Consider the following 15,223-nt stretch of genomic DNA (forward strand, 5'->3'; position numbering starts at 1 on the left):
CAGAGACATTTGTGGGTAAAATAAAAAGATGTCGCTGCAGCTGAGGTCTGGACTGGTCTGGAGAAAAAATATCCAGATTCTGAGACCTTGGACCAATACAGGTGTGTGTGCAGGTACAAGAAACTTCTAACAGAAAAATCTATTTAAATAACTTTGGACCAACAAGTTACAAAATGACAAAAATATTTTATTATCATAAATGACAAAGTGTGTGTGTGTTCAGAAGCTGAGTGAAAACGCTCTGTACGACAGGTTAGTGAAGACGTCGATGTGGTCGCTGCTGCCTCCGACCGTCAGCACCTGCACACACACACACACACACACACACATGTTAAGCTCAGAGTCCAAAACAGCATGAAACAGACTGATCAATAATAATATTTAGAGCTGCAACAATTAATCAATTAATCGAACAATAATCGATTATTAAAATACTCGTCAACTATCTTGAGAAAAAAAGTCAAAATTCTCTGATTCCAGCTTCTTCAATGTGAATATTTCTGGTTTCTTTGTTCCTTTATGACAATAAACTGAGTCTCTCTTCGGTTTGTGGACAAAACAAGACATTTTCTTGTATGTGTGTATATTTTTCAACATTTTATAACATTTTATTGACCAAACAACTAATGAATTAATCGTTTAAATAATGGACAGATTAATCGATAATAAAAGTAACCGTTAGTTGCAGCCCTGATAATATTATTAATAATAACAATAATATTATTAGTAATATTAATAATGATGGTGTTTGTGATCAGGACCAGAGGCCGTGCTGCGTTCAGGGACTCACCCGGTGCTCGGTGCTGTTGGTGTTGAGCTGCAGCGTGTTGAGGCTCTGAGAGGAGCAGGGGATCTGAGCCTTGACCTCGCCCCCCAGCAGGCAGTGGGACACGGTCGGCCCCTCCCCCACCGCCAGGATCTGAAACAGACACGTCACATCAAGGGGGTGGATCTGACTACAGCAGGCGTAGCTCACAGTCGGCCATATTGGAACGGGCGACTGTCTCTGACTCTGGCTGCAGTTCCAGTGCAGTAGATGGTGATCCAGTCATCTGCACTAAAACAACGATTCATAACTCTGTGAAAAATAAATCAGTATGTAGCTATCACTTTAACTATTTGCATAATGTCACTAGAATGTTACTTTTACAAAAAAAAATACATGATTAAAATGATCCATGATTTTTTTTTTTTAAGTATATTTTTTGGCTTTTTTTAATGCCTTTATTTGATAGCCATAGTAGAGATAGACAGGAAAGGGGGAGGCAGAGAGAGGGGGAATGACATGCAGGAAAGGTCTGCCCGACGCAGGATTTGAACCGGGGACGCCAGCGCTGAGGACTGTAACCTCTACATGGGGCAGCCGCCTTAACCACTGCACCACGCACCGCCCCAAATGATCTGTGATTCTAAATATGCTGCATCATAACTGCATAGACGTTCATAAAGAATCAAACCGTTTTGAAATCGGACAAAAACTGAGCAAGTTGTGGTCGTTATAGCAGAACATGCAGCAGAGGCTTAATGCTCTGAGGGAGAGAGTTGACCTTACCAAGATGGCCGCCGTTCTGGCTACGCTTTGTCATTGGGAAACAGTGGCGGGTGAGTCATCTAGGCCCAATTCCAATCCGCCCCCTAAAGACTCCTTAAAGCCCTGAACCCTCACTGACTGAAGTGACGTCAGCTCTAAGGTCGCTTCCACACTAGCCTCGTTTGGTCCGGACTTTAGGACTTTTCAGTTTGGTCCGAACCAAAATTTCAGGACCACGGTCCGGACTTTTGTCGGACCAAACAAGCGGACCATGGTCCCCCAAAAAAGTCAGGACTCGGTCCGGTTCGAAGTGAACCATGGTCCAGTTCGCTTCAGGTGAGAACGCAATCGGACTTTTAATAAGACCAAATACAGGAAGCAAACCATTGCCGTTCTCACACACACACACACACACACACACACACACACAGAGAGAGAGAGAGAGAGCAGGACAGCAGGGTGCGGTGAAAGCCTGCCACAGAGAACTGTCAAAGCTGCTGCTCCCCATTGTTGATGAATAGGAAAAAAATGACATGATGAAAGTGATTTTCCCTCACATATTTTCTGACCAATAGCTGAACGACCTGTAGACCACGTGTCATTTGTTTACAAAAAAGCTGCGTTTTGACAAGGGACAGTGTGAACACAGACCGGACCAAAACTTCATTGCAACAACATATCATCTCTTCCCTCTGGTCTGGACCGTGGTGTCCAGACTTTCAGGTGTGAAAGCGACCTAAGTGACAGTGTGAGAGTCTGTGAGGGCCCAGATGCTGTAAACATGAATGGAACAGCACTTACCCACTCCAAAGTCCTTCTAGGCATCATATTAGATACTCATATTAGAACGTCTCTGCCCACTCTCACGATACGTTACCTTGGCAACAAAATGTTTTTAACTCCGCCCTTGGACCGGTAATTTACTGTACTTTCAACACGCACAAGGTGTGTGAGGTGGACGGACTCAAAACTAAATGTTCCTGGATCAGATCTGATCAAATCATCATCAATAATCACAAACTGCACGTTAATACTGACAGTAAACTTATTCTTTTTGTTGTTGCTCCTGTCCATTAACAATAAAGAGACAGCGGAGCTCTCTCTGACTACGTGTGTTAATTTACTTTTCTTTTTTTTAACACTTGCGTTCCGGCATCTCATGTGTTTGACTTCACAACGCTATGAACTGTGGGTAATTCCCCTACACTAGTCAGCATCGGTGCTGACTGACGGGAAGGGGGGGGGGGGGGGGGGGCAGTAAGGGCTCATTCACTGACTCACTGACTTGATGATCTGACAACGGAACAGCCCTCACACACTCACGGACTTCCCGTGAACGCGCCTCTAAGTCAGTCAGTACGTTTACATGACACTTGAAAAAGTCGAATTATTGCCTTAATCCGACTAGAACTGGACAACTGAAGTGCAGGTAAACACCTTAGTCCGACTGAAACCGGAGTTGGAGAACTCCCATTAAGACACCCAGATAATGTGATTGGAATTAGATTTTCTCCGTCATGTAAACACCTTAGTCGGAGTATAACTGGACAATGCATGTGTTCATGCTCCACAACAGTAGAGACGGCACCAAGTGGAGCAGAGAAGCCGCCTGAACCCGGCGAAGTAAAGAAAAAAACCCAACGTCAGCGCAGATTCAATGCATTTCACACAGCGCCACCAGCAAGAGAGTTTTATTAAAAAAATAAAAAAAAGAGAGAGAGAGAGAGAGAGAGAGAGAGAGAGAAAGGAAGCCCATATCCTATTCTCAGCGTGAATCCGTCCCAGACTGGCGCGTCTGGTCGGGAACTGCAGTTGAGAATTTATTATTAAGCTTATAAGTTGTTTATATTCTGTTTTTTAGGAGGTGACAGTAAAGTCAACAGGACAGGAGGCGTATTAACCTGCTGAAGCAACAGGTGACGCTGCATGAGGGGGCGATGGACCCGTCAGTTATTACATTTTCTCAGTTGCATGTATATTGAGACAAGGACAGAAGTCCGACTTGACGCCAAAATCAAATTTTGAACATAGCTCGATTAAGCTCTGCATGTAAACGTACTGACTGAGTCTGTGAGGGGTCGGATTGGAATTGGGCCCTAGTCTTCTTATATATATCTATATCAGGTGAGGTCAGAGGTCAGAGGTGAGGTCAGAGGTCAGGTGATGTCAGAGGTCAGGTGAGGTGAGGTCAGAGGTCAGAGGTGATGTGATGTGTGTCCCTGAAGGCAGCACGGTGTGTGTAGTTCTCACCATGTCCTGGTAGAAGGCGGCCTGTCGCTGGCAGCCGCTCAGGGGGAAGGTGGAGGTGGGGGAGAGGGAGCGCAGGTGCCACAGAGACAGGGACGGCCCCCCCCCACACAGCTGCAACACACACACACACACACACACACACACACACACACACACTGAGGTCAGACACAGGAGCTGTGATCTCCCAGCAGCACCTGAACGCACCTCCACCTGTGTTTTTCTTACCATCCAGTCAGAGTCTGTGGTCAAACAGCTGATCCATTTACCGTACTGAGGCCGCGCACACATCTGTAAACACACACACACACACACACACACACACACACACACACAGGTGAGTAAAGGTGAGAACAGGTAAAAACAGGTGAGAACAGGTGAGTAAAGGTAAAAACAGGTGAGTAAAGGTGAGTAAAGGTGAGAACAGGTGAGTACAGGTGAGTAAAGGTGAGAACATGTGAGTAAAGGTAAAAACAGGTGAGAACAGGTGAGTAAAGGTAAAAACAGGTGAGAACAGGTGAGTAAAGGTAAAAACAGGTGAGTAAAGGTAAAAACAGGTGAGAACAGGTGAGTAAAGGTAAAAACAGGTGAGTAAAGGTAAAAACAGGTGAGTAAAGGTGAGAACAGGTGAGTACAGATGAGTAAAGGTAAAAACAGGTGAGAACAGGTGAGTAAAGGTAAAAACAGGTGAGTAAAGGTAAAAACAGGTGAGTAAAGGTGAGAACAGGTGAGTAAAGGTGAGAACAGGTGAGTAAAGGTGAGGACAGGTGAGTAAAGGTAAAAACAGATGAGTAAAGGTAAAAACAGGTGAGTAAAGGTAAAAACAGGTGAGTTAAGTTGAGTAAAGGTAAAAACAGGTGAGTAAAGGTAAAAACAGGTGAGTAAAGGTGAGAACAGGTGAGTAAAGGTAAAAACAGGTGAGTAAAGGTAAAAACAGGTGAGTTAAGGTAAAAACAGGTGAGTTAAGTTGAGTAAAGGTAAAAACAGGTGAGTAAAGGTAAAAACAGATGAGTAAAGGTAAAAACAGGTGAGTAAAGGTGAGTAAAGGTAAAAACAGATGAGTAAAGGTAAAAACAGGTGAGAACAGTGGTGACATCACAGAGCAGGTGTCTCACCTCGTACTTGTAGACCTCGATGCAGTGGACAGTCTGTCCCGTCCTACTGTCTGAGGGACACAGACATCAGCCGGTTAGAAACTCACCTGTCCTGTCTCACCTGTCCTGACTCACCTGTCCTGTCTCACCTGTCCTGACTCACCTGTCCTGTCTCACCTGTCCTGTCTCACCTGTCCTGACTCACCTGTCCTGTCTCACCTGTCCTGTCTCACCTGCCCCCCATCCCCCTCCTCCATCACCCCCCCCCATTTATTTATTTATTTAAGCAGGACAGTGCACATTAATGAACATAATAAAATGTAAAGGTGCCAGTGTTAAGCCAACAGCTCGTTTCTGACTGCAGTCCTCCTGACAAGGTGTTAAAATCCATTAAAATAAACACAAGGACGGGGGCGGTGCGTGGCACAGTGGTTAAGGCAGCCGCCCCATGTAGAGGCTACAGTCCTCAACGCAGGCGGCCCTGGTTCGAATCCCCCCATCGGACAGACCTTTCCTGCGTGTCATTCCCCCTCTCTCTGCCTCCCCCTTTCCTGTCTATCTCTACTATAGCTATCAAATAAAAGGCATAAAGAGCCAAAAAATATACTTAAAAAAATAAAATTAATAAACACACAAGGACATGACAACAGAATTCATACAACAGGACAAACACACATGTAGAAACAGAAACCAACAGACAAAAAAACTAGAAAGAGAGACAATTACAGTTTTTCTCAGTTGCTAAAACACTAAACCCTGTTGTCTGAACCAAATTCTCAGTTGCCTGAACCCACTGATTGAACCAGTCTCTCTTTTGGCAAAACCATCAGCACTTTTCACCTGTTTAGACTTTAACAACTTACCAACACATTTTCATTGTGATGCACCTGTGTTGCTTAATGCTGAGCACAGGTGGCAAAAGTCAAACACAAGTAAAGCACAAGTTTCACTCAAAATGGATCACACTTGTGTCCAATGATGTGAGGGAACATGTATACCTACTATATAAACCAGTTCAGGATGAAGTCCTGTGGCCTGATCCAGTACAGAGAAATGATGCTGTGGCTGAGTTCTGGACTTCTCATTTCTATATTTTTGTACTTTATTTTTACGTAGGCTTACTGTATACAAGTACTAAATGCACAAGATTTCTGTTTGTCTTTGTACTGTACAAGTGCTACGTGTAAATGGTGTAAATGCACAGGATTTCTGTTTTTTGTACTTCTTTTTTTTACTATGTACAAGTGCTAAATGCACAGGTTTTTTGTTTTGCAAGAGGAGAAGATGAGAGACGACAGGGTGAAGGAAGAGAGGATGAGGGAGGGAGGGAGGGGATGAACTGGGAAGAAAGAAGAAGAAGGAAGGAAAAGGGGATGAAATGGATGTGGAGAGGGAGGGAGGAGGGTGAAAGAAAGGGAAGGAGAGAAGTGCTACAGTGTAAATGCACAGGTGTTTTGTTTTGCAACATGCATTTAGCTACAGTGAACGATAAACATTTATTTCTACAGCTTCATGTGCTGAGCGTTGTGTTTAGTGATGCTCAGTAGTGTTTTTAATGTTGATTTGACAACATAGTTCAGTTTTGGGCACCAGATTGAACTGTTTTGAGGTGAAAGAAAGTTCAGTTTTGCAAGAAGAGTCTGAGGTTTTGTGAACGTAGCTTGAACATTGGGGGTTTGTGTTCACAGTTTAGAGAAAAGGAGAGAGAGCAGCTTTAGAGAAATGTGTCTTAGCGATGGAGAACAACGGTAACATGAGGCGACGCGGTCACTCACCCCAGATCCTCACGGCCCCGTCCTCGCCCCCCGACAGGACCTCCCCCTCGCGCTCCCTCACGCTCACACAGTGGACGTAGTCCGAGTGTCCCTGCAGCACGGACTGGGGGGGGGGGGGGACGACGGACGGGTCAGTCACACACACACTGTTGTCATGACGATTTAGGAGAGCACTAAAGTCTCTCCTGCTCACCAGTCAATACTTTCCACATGGTCTGTCTGCCTTATCTAAACTGGGATTACTTTATATTTTGATTTGATTTGATTTTTATTTGTCTCAAACAAACAGATCAAAAGACAAACAATCTATGTAACAAGAAACAAAACAATAATAATGATACTGTGCAAGTTTGAGAAGGGTTCAAGTTCAGCCCCCCCGCCACATTGTGATTCATGTCATACATCTGTAGTTCCATACAATTCACAAGATTAAAAACATATTGCTTTAATATGAAATAAGACCATGATTATAAATAAAAAGAGTAAAATTATCTGTCCAGTTCTTTATAGCTGTCCAAGAGTGTATGTTTGTACTTACTTTTAAATTGTTTTAAGTTATTGCACATTTTTATATCCTCATCTAGTCTATTCCACATTTTAACACCACAAAAATAGATGCTAAAACTTTTCAGGGTAGAATGGATGGTAGATTGTTTAAAGGTACAGTTCCCTCTTAAATCATATACTATGCTTTCTCTGACCATAAACATTTTTGGGATGTTTATTGGTAGCAACCTATTCCAGGCTTTAAACTAAATCTGACCTGTTTTGAATTTGACTCGGTCCTCAAATCTTAAAATACCCGATTTTAAAAACAAGGGATTTGTGTGATCAAGGTACCAGCATGATGAACCATCCTTAGGACTCTTTTTTGTAAAATGCAAATCTATTTCTTATCATATGTTTATCAGGCTTTTTGTACTGCATTGTACAAGGTTAAATCATGTTAAACCATGTTTGTATTTATTATGTATGAACGATTTTGTACTTCACAGATGTAGCTATGCTGATTAGCTTAGAGCTGTAGGTAAAGAACGCCGCCCTACAAGCCCCTGGAGGGTTTCTGGTCATTTCCCCTTCACATTGTTTTGGATTTTATATGTTCTATCTTTTTTAACTTTGATATGTGAAAATAAACAAACAGACAAACAAACAGAGGTGTGATAAACATGTTATAGAAACAGACTGACCTTGAAGACGCCGTGCTCCATGTCCAGGATGTGGACGTTGTTGTCTCCGCCCCCGACGACCAGACTGTTGTCCTGAGAGACGGAGAGACGGAGGTTGTTTCAACATTTGATGGAGACATGTCCATCTGTGTGTGTGTGTGTGTGTGTGTGTGTGTGTGTGTGTGTGTGTGTCTCACTCGGGGGTTGACGGCCATGGCGTTGATCTCAGGAATCTCCAGACTGGACCTGAGGACAGAGACAGACAGTAGTTGTGTTTCCATCAGCTGTTCAGATCATCTAGATGTATCGCATCAGAAAATGATGATGGAAACGGTTACACCCCGCCTTTCCGAAGCCCCGCCTTTCCGAAGCCCCGCCTTTCCGAAAATAGACTTCCATTCATTGTAATATTTTTCTAAAGACCCCGCTATTCCGATAAGGCTATTGGGGAAACCCCCCCACTCCGAACGGACAGACGGACGTAATCGGAACTGGAGGCTGCGCAGCGATCCTTTTTTCCTTTTTGGGGTCAAACGGATCATGTGCATAATTAACTGCAAAACAGGCAAATACTTCATATTAATGACATATAATGTTCATTATGCTTCCAGCCTGTCTAGCCTCTACCTGCTCTTTTTACTAAACTTAACCAACTCCTTTCTTCATTGCCTAAGCCCAACCAAAGCATCTCCCTCAGTCAGCTGTCGGAACAGCGGTGTTTCGAAGTGGGGGTATTTCGGAACAGCGGGTGTCTGAGTGGAGGTGTGTCGGGATGGAGAGCTGTCCCTGATGGAAACGCCGTGATTCGAATTAAAATCCCCTGATTCGCACAAACTGAAATATGCTGCTATGGCCGGTGTTGGTTGATTTGAATGGGATGGAAACAGCTGTATGTGAATTAAGTGACGTAGCCACTTTCACCCCATCTGCTCCCGTGTTGCAGTTCACTCACTAGACAACATCAGGGTTTCACTACATGTAATTAATTGTGGCACCGCCACGGCAAAATAAAAGCCCCCACACACCTTCATAATGATGTTACTGCACTTCTTCATAGTTCCTCCTCAGTAAAAACCAAACTTATCAACCAGCGAATCCAGTGTTTATCATTAATAAAGTCTCTCTCTCTCTCTCTCAGACAGGTCGCGTTGTGAAGGTAATAAACATACAGTAGCCTATGCGCTAAATCGCGCTAATGTGTTCAAATCAGACCGTCAGTCCGGGGGGGGGGGGGGGGGGGTGCAAAGTCCGTAGATGGAAACACACAGGATTTGAATTTAATTTAATGCGCATTTCCCAGTAATTCAAATCACTTTGGATGGAAACATGGCTGGTGGTGACCTGAGGACAGACTGAGGACACATTTAAAGTCCCAGTCTGTAACTTATGTAACTTTTCATGATCAAAAATCAAACCTGTCTTTTAGGGGTGTCACGATTTCGATTTTTTATCGAAATCGATCGAAATTACGTCACGATCTCGAGCATCGAAGTCAAAGAGAGGATCGACGATCCCCCCCGCCGCCCGCAAAGCTACAACTGCCCGTTGTCCCCATTGCGCACCAAGCGTCTTGTCAGTCACTGGTCCGAGTTTTCCTTTACTTTTTATTTCGAGACAACACTCACTCATTCTCTCGCTCTCTCTCTCTCTCCCTCCCTCCCTCTTTTTTTTTTTTTTTTTTTTTTTAACCGGCGGTGCCAGCTGATGTGCACGTCTGCAGCAACCCAAACAAATGCACATGTTGACTGGCTCTATTCCAGCCACGTGATTGGTTCGACACGGCGCAACTCTCAATATCATTGGCTATTTGCCAAAACATGGATGAATGAAACCTATCGACCACGTCTCATATTTCTATCGAAGAAAAGTTATTTCACAATTTATAGCGTTTTATCACCCAGCCCTAGGTGGGCTACTGTCCCTCCTACCTGGGAAACAGGAGGGAGACGCAGGTCTAACTACACAACACGACAAGCACTGAGAGCCGCATGTTGCAGTGACACTATGAGATTAAAAAAAACAAAAAAAAAACCCGCAAATAATGAGCCGACGAAAAGATGCAACTTGCCACTATTTGTCGATGTGTTATTTGCGGGGGCTTTCGGGGGATCTGTGACGGTGGAGGATCCAGACTGATTGACTGTGGACCACCACCAGTCTGATCAGGACCTGATCATCAGTCTGATCACTGATCATCAGGTCCATGGCAGCACAGCAGCAGCAGCTCTGCCCCGCTGTCTGTCACATTACTCTCCGTATCAGCGCAATCTCGTTTACATTACATTATACATCAGGAGAATAATGAGATACGACGGAAAATTAATGAAAATAAAATTATGATAATGTACAGATATAAATATATTTGTTTCAAAACCTTGGGGGCAATTTTGGCCCCTGGATCATGATTTTTGGGGGCATGTTACCTTTATATTGTAAAGAACTTATTTAAATGTGACCATTAGTGCCTAATGTGATACATTATGGAAATTGCATCACTTATATGTATCCCATCTTTTGAAATAAGATTTACTGTACAACATTTGATGAATAAAACCAATGATCGTAGACTAGACTAGTCTGAAAATAGCATAGGCATCTGTGCTGTAAGAAAAAGAAAAAAAATCGAGAATCGAATCGAATCGTGACCCTAAAATCGAAAATCAAATCGAATCGAGGATTTGGAGAATCGTGACACCCCTACTGTCTTTCATAAATCCGTATTTGACTGAAGGTGAATCACAGCTGCAGACAAAGTAAAGCTTTCTGGTTCCTTAGAATGAGTTGTTACAAGTCGTTACAAATACAGAAGTGGGCGACGCACCGAACCGAGGCGGCCATGTTGCATCGTGACCGTAGGTAACCACGGAAACGGCCTGTTAAAACCGTCACCACTGTGTAGTGTGAGGAAGGACGGAGGCACCGGTGTTGCATTCAGGTGCAGTCAGGCAGACGGCCGTCGGCAAACCAACCGGATGTCATTTTACTAAAACAATACCACATCACCATGACAACATGTTGTCAGACCACTTGTTTATCCTGTTACATGCAGCGTCTGTTGTCTGTCTGACGTCTGCCCCATTTCACCTGAATGCAACATCAAGAATACGTTCAGATATGCAACCGCACCGCTAGATGGGGGGAATTCCTACATACTGGGGCTTTAGATAGATAGATAGATAGATAGATAGATAGATAGATAGATAGATAGATAGATACCGTAGATAGATAATTTATTGTCTGCCCCAAAGGATAGCAGGAATTTGTCTTTGACAGGGCTCATCACTTTACATACACTCAGTTTAAGACAGACTGAGGACACCTGCTGAGGCTAAACTCACCTGTAGTCTGGTCTCTTTGTCCACAGAGGTTTGACGTTCTGAGGAGACAGGAAGTCACTGATCAGCTGATGTCATCCACGTAAACAACAACATTAACTCTTTCGCGACCACACTAATTCCTCAGCACATCCGCTCAGGACCACATGTTTTTGGCTATTTGTTTACCTTTTTCTCACGTCGAACCGAACTCTGTACATCACCTAGAAACAAACGGTTTTCACGTGGTTGAAGAGTGACTTTCCAACGTGCTCCTCGAAAAAACGGCGAGTTTTTCCACCGTTTCGTTCGTGAGTACGAAGGAGAAGAAGAGAGCTGGGTTTCTCCAAAAACGGAGCTCCCGCTCTAGTTTCAGAGAAAAACGCACTTTTGTGTCAAGTGGCAATCGGCTCATTTTACCGCTACTCTGCAGTGTGGCGTCTCCCAAATCATTTCTACGGCTAAATAAATATATTTGTAGGTAAATCTGGGGGGTGTGGCAGCGTGGAGAGCAGCGGTGCATCGGTGCGGGTCTCTGGCTGCAGCGCAGCAGCTCCGGGACACGGCTGTGTGACTGGCCGGCGGTGGGTGCTCTGGGGCGGGGGCGGCCGGTCACAGCCCCCGCTGCAGAGCGCCCGCTCCGCTGCACCGTGAAAACAGCAGTGATAACGGGCTTTCAGATCCGAGTCTCCAAACCAGAAACGTTTGTAACAGCACCGGAAAAAGTCGCCAGATTTGTCGTCGGTCGCTTTTGTCAAAAAAAAAGTCACCAAGAGGGTTTGGAAAGTCGCCAGATTCAGCGAGAAAGTGGCAACACTGTAGCCGACAGCCGCACAGCGCTGCACGCTGTCCCCAGAGCAGCATTCAAAGAGAACGATTACTCAAACAAAACCAAGATCACACAGTTTATAAAAAACATTATGTTTTGATTTTAGTTTAAAACAGTTTTACATATCAGAGGAACCATATTCACACACAGGGTACCTGAGAGTGTCTATTATCGTAATCTGTAAAAAAAAAAAAACAACGGTTTTGACGAGTTTACTCGTCAATGGTCGTGAAAGAGTTAACATATTTACCACTGGTCTGAATAATATGTGGAGTGGGTTTTAGTTTTAGCTGAAGTTCACATAGATAATATCAACTTAAAAACACATTAAATCTAAATACTGACTCAGCTACACACCACCTATGGTTTATGGAGATAACCAAGGAACAGGAGCATTAGCTAAGAAGCTTTGTTGTTGTTGGTTTGTTTCCTCCCTTTGTTTGTTTAACTATTATTATTGGGTTTTTTTAAACTTATTTTCTCCTCACACATGAAACCTCTCATCACTCTATTACTTCTATTACTCGCTATGTTTATAAATATTACCCTTTTACTATTATGTAGGCTATTTTTTTATTATCATTATATTGTTATTGATGTATTTTTCTTTATCTCTTTTGCGTGATTCATTGTAAGGTAAGGTAAGGTAAAGGTATTTTATTTGTCACATATACAGCTAGTACAGTGAAATTCTTTCTCTGCATTTAACCCATCCCTGAGGAGCATTGTGATCTTGTCTTTACGTTCCATGTTCGTTGCACCTGCTATTCTGTATTTTCTTGTATGTTTTTGTTTTGTTTGTCTTTTATTCTTGTTAACACCACGTGTGTTGTTTGTCTTTACACAATAAAAAAGAAGCTGTGAGTCGACAGAGATGTGAACACGTTGATATTAAAGATAATTTTGAGGTTGACTGATCACGAAGGAAAAATAAAGTTTGAAGTATTGTCCAACAGACAAGATGGCAGCAGATGTGAAGACAAAACCTGCAACAGAGTTAAAGTTGAGAAGTTTGTAAAGTTTGTGTTTGTAGAGTCACAGATAAGATTAGGTTACATGATGTAAGTTGAAGGTAGAAAACCTTATCATGTTCTGCGTTAAAGGAGTTAAAAATGTGAGAGCAAGTGAGGGTGTTCACATGTGTTAAATGTGCTCTCAAATTATTATAGTTAAAGCAGAAGTAAGCGATCCGGTGGTTTTGGCTAATGCTGCGTTCCAGGCAGGCTTTTGAAACCGTAAATTACAGCTTCAAGTCACGACTTACGACTTTGTAGCGTTCCAGGCAACCCACTCGTGTTTCTCCGACCTGTTTTACCTGTGAAAGTCACTATAACGGCCACTCGTAACTTCTGACCCGTGAACTCGTACCAGATCGAACTGGTACGACTTCACAGGTCGGAAAAACACGAGTTACGGGCTGCCTTGAACGCACCATAACGTCTTGTCAGCAGATGGAGTTAGCAGCCCCCGCCCTCGTCATGGATCTATTGGTCCTCGTCCCTACGTCACCACATTCAGGCGCATCCCTTGGCTGCACACACAGAGAGGACTGCCCCTTTATGCCGTTCTCTCTCCTCATTGGATAAAGGTTGTAGGATACGAGAAAAGTTTTCTCCTGGGCTCAGAGCAGAGCAGAGTGACTGACAGACCCGTGTTTCAGACCAAACACTCTATAGAAGTGATTGCTGTCGGAAGATACAACTATTTAAGACTTAGATTAACACAAAAATATCGCTTACCGTAAAACTTCAAATAATGGCCGAGTCCCAAATTGCCGCCGGTCCCAATTAACCGCCGGGTGTAGCAAAATATTTTTTATATTAAACGCCCATCCCAAATAAACGCCGGGTCAAACGTTGTTTTTCTGGTTGCCAAAAAATATTCTATGCAAATATAGCGGGTGTCTCTAGACATTAAAGTCGGCCGAGGACTGACGAGACGCCTCTGGGCTGGTTGCTCCTGCCCGGTCTGTCCTCCTCTCAGCCGCACTTCAGCACCTGTCCTGGGCTGCACCGTGTCGGCTCGGCTCGGCTCGCTCCTCGTTTTAAATGACTTTACTCCTTTTAAATGTAGTGTTTCAGCATACTGTTCTCTGATTACTCATAGCCTACTTGTATTTAGTTAGGCTATACGTTGCATTATTATTAGTTATAGACCTACTTCATTCAATCAACAACAACAAAAAAAAAAGGACGGTGGTGCGAGCCAACAGGTGCTGAAGTGTGGGAGAGGAGGGAGAGACTGGGCGTCCGCGGGGTTTTTGCAACTTGCGGCGGATCAGAGAGGGCGGAGGACCGACATGACGGGGGGTCTCAGTCTCCTGGTACCTGTGCGGTCCAGGACCACGGTGGTCAGAGAGACAGAGAACGAGTCCGCCCCGGCCGTATTTACAGTAATGCCTCGAGAAACGCACGTATCATTCCACCGCCGCCTGCCACCACAGAGTGAAGCCTCTTTCCCCAGAAGGAGGTCCAGGTTGAACACTATTAATAAACGCAGGTCCCAAATAAACGCCGGTTGATTTGAGCGATTTAAGCAAATAAACGCCCGGGCCTTTATTTGGTGTTTTACGGTACTTCTGCTTTAATAATTAACAACTTTATTTCAAACAGTCAACCAACACTGACAAAGGCAACATGAGATCACTTATTTACAAATAAAAACAAATATAGACAAAGAGAAATCTGAAAAAATAAATTAATAACACAATATTAAAACGATATATAAATAAACACAAAAATAAAAACCTAAAACAGATGATTAGTGAATAATAATTCAAGTAAAAACATTAAACATAGTGCATAACTGTTTCAGCTGCTTTTTATTTTGTACAGAGGAAATTGTTGAAATGTTTCTGCTCCATTTCTGTGTTGATAAACCAAGAAACGTGTCGTCTCGTTTGTTTCTGACATTTATGAATGTGACGTTTGGTCAGAAGTCAGATCAGATTAATGAGGAAAATACATCATTGTCCTTATTTCTGTGATCATAACAGACTAATGTAACATTTCTGGAGTGTGCTCTCCACTTGTGGGAATGAACCTTTATTGTGGTGACGTCTGTAGTTGGACTTGACTGCCTCCCTGTGGTCAGAGTGAGGAACTGCAGAACCTTTTACTGTACAGATTTTATTAAACAGTTATTGTTTGTTCTGAAAATCAACGAGTACAACTCAACAGGAACTTTCAACATTTATAAAATGTAAAATCTGTTTCTGTTTTCTCAGACATTAGTTTTCCTTGTCAGTAACAGTGTCAGCTGTTT

The 15,223-nt window shown here is 43.4% G+C and overlaps 1 protein-coding gene across 1 annotated transcript; it reads right to left on the minus strand.

Moving 5' to 3' along the window:
* Positions 1-207: 207 nt before the first annotated feature.
* LOC146982296 (THO complex subunit 6 homolog) lies at positions 208-11,232 on the minus strand. Its single transcript, XM_085783315.1, has 9 exons — positions 11,155-11,232; positions 8,014-8,062; positions 7,838-7,909; positions 6,648-6,750; positions 4,894-4,943; positions 4,007-4,069; positions 3,782-3,892; positions 791-919; positions 208-300 (listed from the first exon to the last, which is right to left on the minus strand). Exons 2-9 carry the CDS (start codon positions 8,029-8,031, stop codon positions 220-222), a joined length of 627 nt encoding a protein of 208 aa, XP_085639441.1. The 5' UTR covers positions 8,032-8,062; positions 11,155-11,232; the 3' UTR covers positions 208-219.
* Between the last annotated feature and the right edge of the window lie 3,991 nt (positions 11,233-15,223).

Source organism: Trachurus japonicus, chromosome 8 (genome assembly GCF_045865225.1).
Source record: "Trachurus japonicus isolate A0001 chromosome 8, Traja_1.0".
Classification (NCBI taxonomy): domain Eukaryota; kingdom Metazoa; phylum Chordata; class Actinopteri; order Carangiformes; family Carangidae; genus Trachurus; species Trachurus japonicus.

What these genes read in the sequence shown, in the direction of transcription:
- LOC146982296 (XM_085783315.1), bottom strand. An exon ending in CCACAGACTCTGACTGGATG is followed by an intron (nt 3,893 to 4,006) that starts GTAAGAAAAACA and finishes TGTGTGTTGCAG; the next exon opens with CTGTGTGGGGGGGGGCCGTC. An exon ending in CCGCCTTCTACCAGGACATG is followed by an intron (nt 920 to 3,781) that starts GTGAGAACTACA and finishes TGTCTGTTTCAG; the next exon opens with ATCCTGGCGGTGGGGGAGGG.